At 42.1% G+C, this 13,276-nt stretch overlaps 1 protein-coding gene across 2 annotated transcripts in view; it reads left to right on the top strand.

Moving 5' to 3' along the window:
- adgrl1a (adhesion G protein-coupled receptor L1a) overlaps positions 1 to 13,276 on the top strand; it is a 116,546-nt gene that overhangs the window by 46,494 nt on the left and 56,776 nt on the right. For both annotated transcript variants that reach the window (XM_087839871.1, XM_006791313.2), the window contains exon 2: positions 11,040 to 11,218. In XM_087839871.1, coding sequence (XP_087695997.1) covers positions 11,149 to 11,218 — 70 coding nt within the window. In that variant the 5' untranslated portion in view covers positions 11,040 to 11,148. The remainder of the gene's footprint in view (positions 1 to 11,039; positions 11,219 to 13,276) is intronic.

Raw genomic sequence — 13,276 nt, 5'->3', positions numbered from 1 at the left:
AGAGGAAGAGGATGTGCATGAAAGGTTATTGAGTCAGGGTAAAGTCAGATCCATCTATCGATTGAATGCTTGCTGCGAGAGCCAGAAACGTGAGACCTGCACAGGTCAAAGGGGCCAAGAGAAAGTGGGGATTAGACACAATAAAAAAAAGAGAAGAAAAGAAGGGGAGAGAGAAGGAGAACAGAGAAACCTACAGAGCTTCACAGCTAGCAGCACGCCCATCCTCTCTGAATGCAAAGCAAGCGTTCTGCTTTGGAGTATTCGTAGAAGCTCTGTTCAGCTTCATGAACATGAGAGTGAGATTTTTCTCAATTTGTACTTTTGGTCAGTGCAATATGTCAGATCAGAAAGAAGAGAATAAAGACACATAATTGTTATCTTTTTATCTACATGCATTTTAGTAAATTATTCTATGCTTAATGTATACTGTATATAAATAATTAATCCTCAGCGAGCCATGTGTCAATTAACATATAAATGCCTTCTACAAATAATGAATTAATTTGCATATTTAGCTAATCAGCTCATTTGCATGTGTTTAGTTATCTTTAAGGGTGTTTCAGTTTATGACTGAGTGCTGTTGTCAGTGAATGCCCATTTGCATTTTAAATTTTTCACTTTGTGAAAAAAAAAATTGTGTTTTTTTTTTTTTTTTTTTCTTGGTTTCTTGTTGTTTTTTATGCTCCTGTCTTCTAAGCAGAGCAAAAATAGACTGGTTTAGGCGACTTTGCTGCAAAATAGAATGCCACCTGAATAATTTACTTTTTCTTTCAGTGGCCTCATAGCCTACACACATCTCTTATATGAGCCACCAAAGCTCTGTCTCGCTTTGGTGAAAGCATCTGGTGGAATGTCTGCAAGTCCCCACTTGATTGGCTCAGAGTTATTTATTTTCACGCAGTCAGAATCTCTTTCATTATTTATGGGAATGAAGCAAACTGGGATATGATGATGAGATGTGAAAATAGGATGAGAATCAGTGAGGGATTCGGGAGCATGCAAGCACAAAACAGGGGCATTACGATGTGTGGAGGGGGAGAAATGTAAGGTTGAAGGGAGATGGGTGGAAGGGGAGGGGTGATAAGGTGGATGAGTTCAAACAGTACTATACTTCACTTGGATAGCGGTAGCAGGCGCCATGAGATGTCTGTTGATTCATCTCCCTTTATGCGCTTGGTTCCCTTTCTCTGCCGAACCTTTTTTCCCAAACAAAAGCAGACGGAGGGAATGATTCAGAGTGACCAGATGCCTGAGACTCCCAGAACGAAAGGGCAGAAAGGTCGCATCAAACAGGAGGCTCCATAGAGACCACCGACCAGAATGAAATGTGTCGATGAACTGATGTACTCGGGCCTCCAGAGACAGGAAGGGATGAAGGGAAAAATGAGTATTTGAAAAGAAAAAAAGAAACTGAGAGAGACAGAGCTGACTTCTTGTGTGAGAACGTTTTTGTGTTTCGGTGTAACCATTGGCCCAGTGTCCGTAACTCAGAAATCTACAACTGCATGTGCTATGAGTGCATAGCAGCGTTTGCAGTTGTGTTGTTTGAATTGAATAGAAAAGAATGCATTTTTATTGTCATTATTCGCATGTACAATGAGATTAAAAGCAACTCCTATCCAGCACAGACATATATAAAAAATAAGGGGCAGATGGGGGGGTGGTAAGGTGCACAGTTTTGCAGCGCTATATACATATTCAAGAATAAATAAAGATTAGGAAAGGTTACGGAAACGTATTAAACATTGCACAGTAATGATGATTAAATGCAGTGTGTAGAGGATATTTGGACAATAAGAGTAATGGTATTACACAGTGTGGATACTGAACAGTACTTTCACTAGCATTTAATTTCTGGGTTCATGTGTGTATAGTTGCTTAGTTTCACTCCATGATTTGTAGTTGGAGAGGTGGTCTGTACAGACCCTCTGGGTACTCTACATGCACTAATGGGTGTTCACCTGGTGTGAATTCCGGTAAATGTTTCCAGCACTGCTTTGTTGATAATTAACAGAAGCAGACAGTGTAAAGTAGCACCTGTTATGCCCGGATTGACTGAACCTCCAAGCTTTGGGCTGTTTCTCCCAGAGGTCCTGTCTAATAATCAGACCACCACCACGTTTTCCTCCTCAAGGACCTCATAGCATGAATGCATGCACTTGTCTGATTGAAAGGGAATGTGTCAGAAACATGAATGTGTCGCTTGTCTGTTTGCAGCACTTGTATTTAGCAGTGTTTCTTAAAAAAATAATCACCAGTTCAGTTCTTTCAGTTTACAGGTACATATTAACTTGACATTTAGTTGAATAGGATGCATGTGTTTTTGTGTGTGCACATGCCTGTGAATGCTACTCAGTTATTCCTAAGTGGCTATGAAGACCGCTGGTGTGCTGTGTCCATGTCTTCAAATATGTGTGTGTGTGTAGACAGAGAGGTACACAGAGATGGGGAAAAAAGAAAGAAAGTGACTGACAGCCATGTTTTAAAATTGGGGCAGTCAGGCCTGCTGTGTCAGAATCTCCTGATGCCCACTCGGCACATCCCTAAGCTGGATAACCTTGGCAGGCAGATTGGGGTCAGTACTATCAAATCAGATACATCACTCATACACACACATAAACATACACTCACCCCATTCCACAATACAAATCACTCTGACATATGCATTTCGAAAAGGTAGATATGTTTGCATCATCATAACACACACCCGCACTCTAGTCCTGTGACCCACAACAAAATAATCTCTCTGGATAACTCCAGACAGCTATGGATGGGCAAGGGAGTACAGTTCAAGTTCAATTTTGGCTGGATTTAAATTGGCATAAACTAGTTAATCTACTGCTCAGCTATCATGAGGAGAGAAAGCAGTGTGGTGATAAATGTCCAGATGTAATCATCTGAGGTTTAATTAATGTCCTCTCATTCGAAAAGCTAAAAAACACACTGAAGTGCTGCATGTCTTTATGTGTGTGTGTGTGTGTGTGTGTGTGTGAGACTGCAAATTAGACATTAGGGCTGCTAAAAACAGCACTCTTGAGCTATTATGTTAGAAACTCAAACCATCAGTCTGGAAAATGAATTAAAAGGTGGCTTTTTAAAAGATATTTAGAAATAGAAGTACAACGTCTCATCAGATGACTGGAAAGTTGAACACAAATTTTTGTTAACTAATCACGGTACAACAATGTACAAAACAAAAATCTATAAAAACAAAATGAACAAAATGAAAAACCCTTTGATCACAGTCCTCCACAGACTTCATTGGAAATGATTAAAATAGTTTGTCTGTAACAAATAATTGCCTTTTCCCAATAAAATCCATACATTCGTAGATTTTAGTAGGCCTTTCTGACTAACTAGCTTCATTCAAACCAAACTGATGCCCGTGTAAAGAATGTCGGTCTCTAAAGTGGCAGGTTGAAGATGTAACGGAATAATTAGTGGATAGTGCCACTGACACAAAAGATGGATACTTCCATTGTATGGGCCTCAGCAATGAGATGAAAAGAATGTCAACCTATTTTTAAATGTCACTGTCTCTTTTTGTTCTGAATCCCTGCTCTACTTTGTGCCACAGATCTAAACTGGGTCAACATCACATGTGGTGCCCCGGTGGGCTCTTCAGTGTGTGTACATGTGTGATTGTGTGCATGTGTGCGAACATGTGTGCAAGTGCTCCGAGCCCTGACTATGTGCATCTTAGCATAAACCAGCACTTGGGACGTGGTGTCTACAGTTTGCCTCGGGTGAATCCCAAAGGTAGCTAAACAGCTATGAATTCATTTTTTCCCGTCTCACTTTGTGTTGTCTACACATTATCTACAAATTGTTTAAGTCTGTCATCATTGTTAATTTTAGAGAGAGAGAGCTCTGGCTAGCGATGACACTCACACTCTCAGTGTGTTTGGTTTGCATCCATAGTGTGCTTCTTCATTCCATGTGCTTTGCTGTTGTGAACTGTAGTGCAACAGTGAGACGGGGATTGCCTTGTTGGAGCTTTCAGATTAATAGGCACTGATAATAACACACACAACTCACAGCGCTTTTGTCCTTAATGAAGATGGATCTAGCTGGGCTTGGCGGTGCACAGGCACTTGGGGTGGCAACCTGCCAGTCACAGCCAAGTGACATCTGGGAACAGCTCGGTAAAAAGGGTGGGATGGAGCGTCACTAGAGAGTACAATTTCATAACATTATCATGTTATATCATAATCCATTGTTGGTGGCTCATAAGATTAATGTCGGAGCCGGCAGTTATCACTCTTTTTGTTTAGACTTAATGGTCATAGTGAATTATTCATTTCATTTCATTGATTTGCAGTGCAACTCACGCTGACAAAGTTGACAGCACAGGTTGACTGATAGTGAGTATATCTAATCTGACTGTGAGGTTAGGAAGAATGGGGAAGGAAAAAAACCCATTAGAAACAAGATAAAGTTATGTGTTGTATAAAATAAGGCTTTGCCATTTGTTTGGTGCGAAATTGACTGAATGAAGCTGAATAAATATTTTTGAAATGGTTAACATTGGTTAAGGGATGGATGCCAAACTGGGTCAAGGGTTTAATCCCCGTAAGATATTAGAGCTCATTAGACTTTGGCTGCAACCAGTATTTGTGTGAGAAGACAGGTGGGTGCTAAGGTCACTTCCTCTGGCAGCCATGGCAGGCATCACAGGGCAAGCATTGATGGGTAGTGGCATTGCCTCCTGTTGCATCAGTAATAATGAATAGTGACAAGCTCTCCACAGCCACAATAAATCACAGGCCACACTGGAGACACTGAAGACCAGGCTGGGAGCATGCTTTCTCTTCAGCGCGGTGTCAGTGTTGACGAACAGACTGACTCGGTGGCTAGTAGCGGCCTATCTCTATCGCTCATTCACAGATGCTGCACTGTTATCGCACACAGTCGACCCCCTTCAGGTATTCATGTACTCTGGTTAGCATGTACAGCTGTCCCTCAGGAATATTGGGCTCTTACTGACTGCTTTATAGGTACTGTGACTTTTTAAACAACTACTACTGTTGCAGAAATAATATTAATAGTCAAAGCATATACTCTAGAGATGAGGAGGTGTGTGGGTTGGGGTTTGTGGAGAGTTACATCCAAGGGCTGATACTGAAGCAGGAAATAATGTAGAGGAGTGTCTGTTGAATAAAGTGAGAATGGCTCTTTTTTTTCCTCACTCCCCATTCCCTTTGCCTTTACCTCTTTGGCAGCCACACTAGCCATGTTTGATATCTCTCCACTGTGTTCTGCAGCTCTGCAGATTCCCTTGTCTCATTTGCATTCCCTTAAAGCACACTTCCATTAAAGTCTCCCCCTGTTTTTTGTCTCTTCCCTCTTTCCTTCTGTTTCTTCAAATAGGTCTTTCTTCACTGGGTTGCTCTTTTGGAGAGAGTCTTATTCCCTGTTGACTACACAGCCTATCCCTGCTCTCCCTGAGTCAGTAATCAAACACATTGGCCCTAATACACAGGCCATTACAAGAGCTCTGATGTTCCATCTGCACACAGACGGCACAATGGTGTCATTATATAAACAGCCCTGCTGCTGCAGCCAGCAAGATACTACCACACCAGAGCTTCGCCCTTAACTGACCTACCCCAGTAAATGGAGGTGTTGGGATGATCTGACCTGAATGTGCTTGTGTAGCTGCTGCTAGCTTAACAATATTATCCATCCTAAATTACTGCTCTCGTGTTAACGTTACAGGAGGCTATCATTTCTCACTATGGTCAAGCAAGTGGGCTGCTCAGCATCAATGCAAATGCAATAAAATCAGGTTGTTGTGTAGGAATAATATCTAATGCTATTATGTTGTCATTGCTAGCATGCTAGCTTTACCAAAAAGGATTAGGGAGATTAACGATAGGCCCAACTGGAGGATAACAATGAAGAGGTTGGGAGGGCAGCGGTTTATTCAAGGTGCTATCAGATGTTAAGTGTACAGAGCTCATATTGTACTTTGTGGAAAATGCCACAATTCTTTTGAAATGAAATGAAATGAAAATGACATGATTTCCTTTTCTTTTGAATCACTTTTTCTCAATATAACAAAATTCAATCCATTCAATTTAAATAGCACTAAAATTAAGAGAAATTCTTTCTCAGTACCAGATTGATATGATTGCATGTTCTCTATTAATGATTAATTTTGACATGCAGATGTAACTGTTAAGTCCAACTTACCAATTGGGCTAATTTGGATAATCATTTAATCATTAAATTTGACTGTCATACCTCAGCATCTTGGATTTGTCAGTAGAAGTACAGACTCCCACTCAGCAAAGCTTGATTGCAGATGGTGGCGGTAATGATATTTCATGGTATGTCTGGTACATTTCGAAAGGAAAAGTAGGATAATTATATTCACTTTGGTGAGTGATTAGTTTTATGGAGGTGAAGAAGTAATTAATGAATTCCATCTCATCCTAATTTATTGTTACACTTCCTTGTATGGCTCCCTCTTGCCTAACTCAAGAGAGTACAAAGGAGTATCGAGTGTGACAAAGCTTCGGCACCAATGAGTCAGAGGGAGAATTACTTAGAGGCCCCCAGGCAAAGCACAGGTTTTTGTCATTCTTTGCCATCTCATCATACCATACACAATACGGCATAGATAACCTCCGCAAATAATACTTTCCTCTGAAATGAAGTGCCTGCCTTGGACATGACTGATGCCAAACCCAAGCAGCGCAGAGTAAATACAACATGTATTTGTTTTCAATTTATTCCAATTTAATCGCATGTCTTTTTGAACTGAATTTTTACTTGATTACAAATATTTAATGCAGCAGTTTGCATCACTTTCTGATTTGTAAGTGAGTGATTGCCATTCAGTTTCGCACGCTCGGCTGTGTCGGTTGCTAGGAGGCAATCATTTCCTTCATAGCGGGAGCTTTTGCTACTGAACCAACTATTTGTTGTTGAAGCATCTGAGGCATAAACATCAATCCTAATAGCACGGGAAGCGCTGGTGCTTCATCATCAGATGGAAAGACTTCTCTTTGCATGAAGAAACTGACCGTCATAATTTATGACTGTCAAATCTTTAAATCAATCACGAGTGTTTTCCCAGCTGAATAAATTTGTGTTTGTGTTATCGTGATCCCCGCGTCGCCCCCCATTGCCCTGCATGATTTTGGCTTGTTCTCTCAGCATACCTCATTTTCGAATGCACTGAAATGCTAATTAAGATGTTAGGAGGTCCCAGAACACTTTATGGGTACAAGCTATTTTTGGAAACCTCAGAAAATTTGCTTTAAAAGCTGCAGCGTTTGTTCAATCGAGTTGGAAAACTTTCTGCCGAGGCATTGGCCAGTCACGCACGCACACACACACACACACGTAAAGTGATTTCACTCACACTTATCATACTTGTCTCCTCCACCTTGATATCAACTTCCCTTTTGTGGGAGAAAACAGGAGAGAGAAAGCCTGAAGCTGTAGCAGCTCTGAGAGTTGCACCAGCTTTTCTAATTATGCAGCAAAAACTGTCTACGTAAACTCTTTGTTCTTCTGTCTCTTGATTCTGGTCAGGTAATGTTACTAAATGCCTCTTTCTTCTGCACAGAAATGATCTGAGTGATGGGGTTAACGTGAATGGTTCATGTGACAGACACACACAGCTTTTAACATTTCCCCCACTCTGCACTGAAAGGACTTGTGTCACCCTGTTCTTGATGAGCATGTCTGCTATAGCAAACAGATTCTAATGATCATGGTGATTATCGTAATGATCCAATAGAAGTGGATAATGAGGTTATTTGCTTTGGATCAAGGCGGCCTGTAAATTAATAGCTAAAGAAACAGAGTGTAGCATGTGAAACAAGATAGCAGATCTGTGCACTTAAATGTAAATCTGCCACGTTTGTCTTTGTGTTAACACAAGCGATCGCCATTTGCCCGGCTTCGCTTTATTCGTCATCCTCCTCACCTTTACACCAGTGCTCTGAAATTGCCGTCCACTCTCGCTTTTTGTGGGTTCCAGTCTCACAGGGATATGATGTTCTGCTCTATTAGAAGAGAAACAGTGATGATAATAATGGTGGATGTGATCAGTGCAAAAGGGCAGGCTTTGGCCTCAGGCATGTAACATCCTCCAAGTAGGGAGAGCACGAAGAGAGAAGACACCCATCTCACACCCTCCAAAGAGTCCTAACCTTCTTCCACCCAGAGGCACGCTGACTCATAGATACAAGCAGAAGAAATACTTTCCCTTTTGCCTTTACTCGTCCATTTTTACTATTCCTTTTGCTGTTCTCACTTGGCTATTTTCAGCTGTTTCCCCTCCCATTCTCTAGAATTTATTCTCCCTGTACAGAAAGTCATCCTTCACTTCCCTTTCTCTTTTTGTTCTTTATTTGTTAGTTCCTCGGTCTGTGTGATGCTTCCTCTCTTTTCATTTCTTGATCACCTCATTCCTTTGTTTTGTCATCTCTTTTTGTCTCATTTCCTTCACTTTGGCCTTGCATTCTTCCTTTATTCCTTCTGTTCTCCCTCCCCATCACACTGAAAATGAACATTTCATAATGCCAGCTTTCTTTTTTGTCACAAAATAAAACCAATTTATCCACCCAGCTCCCTCTCTCTCTCGCTCCTTCTCTCCCTCAATCACCAGCCTTGCCTCCCTCCTTGCTCTCTTTACCCGGTCCTCTTCAGAGACCACAGGAGAGCTATTGTTGAAAAGCACAGAAAGAAGCACAATCAAAAGAAGCAGGAGAAAAGACCGATTTTTCTTACACTGAAGCACAAATGTTGGTAGGAAAAACAAATGCGTGTCATTGCACTGAATGGAATCACTTTTTGACCATCAATAATAAAGCGAGATTGGGGATGAGGTGGGGGCTGCGGGATGGCTTGAGAGTGAATGCCGTGAGAGCTGTGGAGCTGAGTAGTACATTGCATGTCTATTGCTGTTTGTTTACTGCTCTTCTACTTTTTCTTTGTCCCTCCTGCCCTCCCTCTGAGCATGTCCTTTTCTCTCAACTGCTGATCATAGAGGGTGGTCACACAACACTCAAATTAAGGCACAAGCTGCATTAGTGCAGAGGTTGTGTGTGTGTGTGTGTGTGTTGTGCATACAGTGTATGATAGAAATAAACGCTGGTGCAAAGAACAGCTGCTGTGAATGTGCTTGCCACTCTGTTCTGCTTTTATTCTCTCTCCCTCTTTGCTATTTGCTCTCTGCATCTCTCTCTCTCTGCCTTGCTTGTACTCTGCGATATCCAACATACTAATCCATGCAGCGGCACCCGGGCAGGTTGTGGGCCCGCATTGCCACTGGGGAAGAGGTTAAATATCAGAGAAGGTCACAAAGAGGCGGGGCTGGAGAGGTCGAAGGAAAAACCAAATCAGCGATGATAAAGAGAGGGACGAAGCCGCTCACGCCCTGCCGTCTTTGCTACCAGATGAAAAGCACTGCCATGCCTGCGTGATGTTGTGTGTGTTGACATATTTAGCAGGATGAAAAGCTTTGATAAATGAAAAATGCAGGGACTTTTATAATCCCAACTGTCTGTTTTGTATTCTGAGTTCAGGTTTATAATCAAGATTAGGATTATATTTATTTTTGCACAGATATACACATAGTACGATAAAAAAAAATTCTCTATTTGAGGATGTCACATAGTCTGCAATATGCACTAAATCTGTCATCTTAAAGATTTATCACAATCATGCATTTTTATGTTTGATCTTTTGTGTGTGATCAAGCGAGATATATTTGCTTGCATTTGGAAAGTTTGCCTCTAGATTAGGATTCGTTTCTTTTTTTATCTCACACAAATATGTGGAGCTAAAACTGTCACAATAGACCATCGACCACAACTGTTGAAAGCCAAAGTGAATGGAAAAGTTGATGGTCTACATCTGAATGTTACATTGACACATCCCAGAAAGCTAAAAAAAATGGAGCAAAGCATCCTGCTCATGGTGTTGGCACCACCAAGCAGGAAAATGCACTCATACTGCAAAAAAGTACCTGAGGAAACCCAAGAAATACAACCAGAAAAGCCAAAGCATTGATCCCAAATCCAAACTCAACAGACCATACCATGGAGCAAGGCCGTCCATGATGTCCCCAAATCTACTAGAGCCCCAATGCCACATACTGCAGACATATCTTGTATCCAGACCCGGATAAGTCACAAGTGTGTATTTTGGTGGTGTTCTTGAGTGGACTTAAATAATATTCGGCATGCGTTACGTTATGTGGCTGATTGGTAGCAAGAGTGAAGTGCTGACTGTAGGTTAGTTGAAACTGGTATAGAGCACATGCTCAGAAAAAAATAAAAGCTCCATATAGTATCCCAGCGTGTGTGTGAGAGAGCATGTGAGTAAATGAAATAAGACAAAGCAACCGGCTCCCCACTAAAACAAACAAACACTCATACAACACAAAGAGATGTGGACCAATCTGTCTGCTCCATCAGCAAACTCAGCAGGAGCAGTGTTAGCTATAACGATACCATCTTTACTGTTCTCTGCCTTCTAGCCCCTGAAGGGGCAGAGCAGACTCCACTGTCAAAAAATCAGAGCTCAAGTTCCAGATTGTGATTTATTTCATTAGGCAAATGAGATGTGTGAGCCCCGCAGCACCGCCGACTGAGTCACCGCTTTTCACTGTCTCGATTTGTATGCACGCCTGCAAACACAAACACACGCACACATAGAGAAGACATGCATTTTTCACGTGAAAATAACTCTGTTAACAGCCCCAAAACATATGTAGCAAGTCTGATTCAATCAAGCGTCCAAACACTTGAGACTGATGAGCTGGTAGTGGCAACAGCTGTTGCCAAGCCATCTTGCACAAAATGGCCTCCGATTTCCCAACTGATCATTCTACCTGACCACCACAGGGGGAGCCTCTCTCCTCTCCTCTCCTCTCCTCTCATCTCATCTCCTCTCATCTCGTCTTATTTAAATGCTGTACAGAGAAGAAAAAATAATTTTCTTTTTGTTGACGTATGCACATACAGAATTTTAAGAGGCTCCTAATTCCATGTTTTTTCTTTCGCCTTTGCCTGCAGGTTCACCCTCAAGGTGGGTGTAAGCTGAGGAAGTGCCCCCCAACTCACCTGTGCCTGCTGACCACCTCTGACCACCTAGACCAGTTCCTTGCACTTCTCGGCCTCAAGCATGGCTCTTGCACTCTGGATCGTCTTCACTTGTGCTGTGGCTTCCAGCAACATTGCTCCATCCTCACAGGGTATGTCATATTACAGTTCTCTAGTGTTGTCTATATCATGACGAGTGCACATGTGTGCATCTGGATTCAGAATTTATGCGTTAAGATTCTGTTTTAACTCAACGAGCCAGCTTAGACTGTTTTACACACTGTAAGCTCCTTTTGGTTTCACCGTTACTTGTAGCCGGCCTGGCCTGAGGTTACTGCAAATGAGGATGCAATATTTATACATGTGATGAAGGTTGTAAGTGTATTGACTTGCTGACCAGGCTAGAAAAGCTGCACTTCATTAACTGAACTCTCTCTACAGGAGACAGAGAGAGAGAGTGTCTGAGCAAGGTGGATATGAGAATGTCAATAAAATTTCTTGTCATCTTGATGTTAGTTGGAGCGTGGCAAGAGAATAAGGGGGAATCCGTGCATGTAATGGTGCCATATGTGTGACCTCCTTGAATGTGCCATGTACCATAAGATGTTTCGTTTTGTGTCGCATGTGCGCTAGCTGTTGTAAGCCTGGCAGCAGGTGACCTGGATGGGATGAAGTGATGCTGGAGGGTGTTGTGTATTTGTTGGAAGATGTGTATGAGGGAAGGAACGGGAATTGCAGGGGTAGGCAGCGGGCCGAGGAGGGAAAGGAGGGGCTGCTGGGTGTCCTGCTAGTGGCCTGCCACACAGACAGCAGCACACCATCTGCTGTATGTTCTCCGTCAACTCTATGCCAATGAGCCGCTGGGTGATGGACAGCCAGAATGAAGAGGAGGAGCTTTAGGACACATGGTTACCGCAGGGAGGAGCTAGCGATGAAGAAAGTGGGGAACAGTAAGGTGTGTTTTCATATTAGTACTGATATCAATATTGGATTTAACATTTCCCCAGTGAAAGCTATGATTGGACAAGTGTGGCTCTAATTTGAGAAGATATTCTTTTTCCTCCTTTGGTTGCATCAGATCTGTGTGGCCCATGTTGTGTTCCATTAGGCCACTGGCATCATGTTGCTTTGTGTTTTACTTGTGGGTGTATATATTTGTATGAAAATAAGCCTCCACCTATCTGCATGACCTGGCACTTCGGGAATAGTAATAATACAGCAATAATCAGTCACAATCACTATCAGCGCACAGACAGAACATTTGGTTGGATGAAATTAAGAAGATTTTTTTTTCTATTGGAATCAGGCACATTGCACATTTACATTGGCTCATGTTCACCCACACTGTTTTGGTGCACATAATTTTGGCAGTCAAATTTTGGCTGAAATTCATTCTCTCTTTTATAGTGTGACCAAAGGAGCAGGAGAGAAAAAGAAAGGAGAACAAGGGAAGTGGAATTTAAAGGAAGAGCGCAGGGTTTTGATGTGATGAGATCTGCTGAAATCCCTCTTAGACTAATCAAAGCTCATTTGGAAACCTGCATGATCATCACACATGGCTTCACAGTCTAATGTGTACTCCCTGCTCCTCCTCCGTGTCCCGACTAATCTGCGATGCTTTAACCTCACTCTGCTCCTGGCTGCACATTCTAATATTTACCCTTAACACACACCCATTTATTCTCCTCTGGAAGTAGCTCTTTAGTGCAAATGTTCTTAACCAGCATGAGCTTTGTACACGTACGACTCGCATAGTGAATATTTATCCCCTTAAATCACTGTGCAGTTTTTCATTTGTCTTTGAGATCCAATGGCTGCGTGAGACAAAAAAACAATATTTTCATCTGTGAATACAAACTCATACTAACACAAGCAAATAAAGTCATAATCATACTGGCATATAGAAAATCCCTCCACCCCTTTGTCCCGGCAGTGTCCCTGACAGCCTGACATGCGTACCTTGACAAACAGAATGTCCCGCTGATTCCACAGAATGCTTGAGAATGTACCACCCTTCATACACAGTGCTGCTGATCTGAAAGCCCATTAGGCTTGCTTAATGTGGCAGGCATTGCAGGCAGCTGCGCTGTACGTGATGAAGCCCTGACACAGAACTTTCATTTAGCACAGTGTAAAGCGTTGCTGTGTGCATGTGTATTCGTATTTATGTGCACCAGTGGTGGCAGGAAGACCATTACAAGGCTATTTGT

Source organism: Neolamprologus brichardi, chromosome 4, assembly GCF_056152115.1.
Source record: "Neolamprologus brichardi isolate AB-2024 chromosome 4, ASM5615211v1, whole genome shotgun sequence".
NCBI lineage: Eukaryota > Metazoa > Chordata > Actinopteri > Cichliformes > Cichlidae > Neolamprologus > Neolamprologus brichardi.
This window is presented reverse-complemented; position numbering and strand designations above follow the sequence as displayed.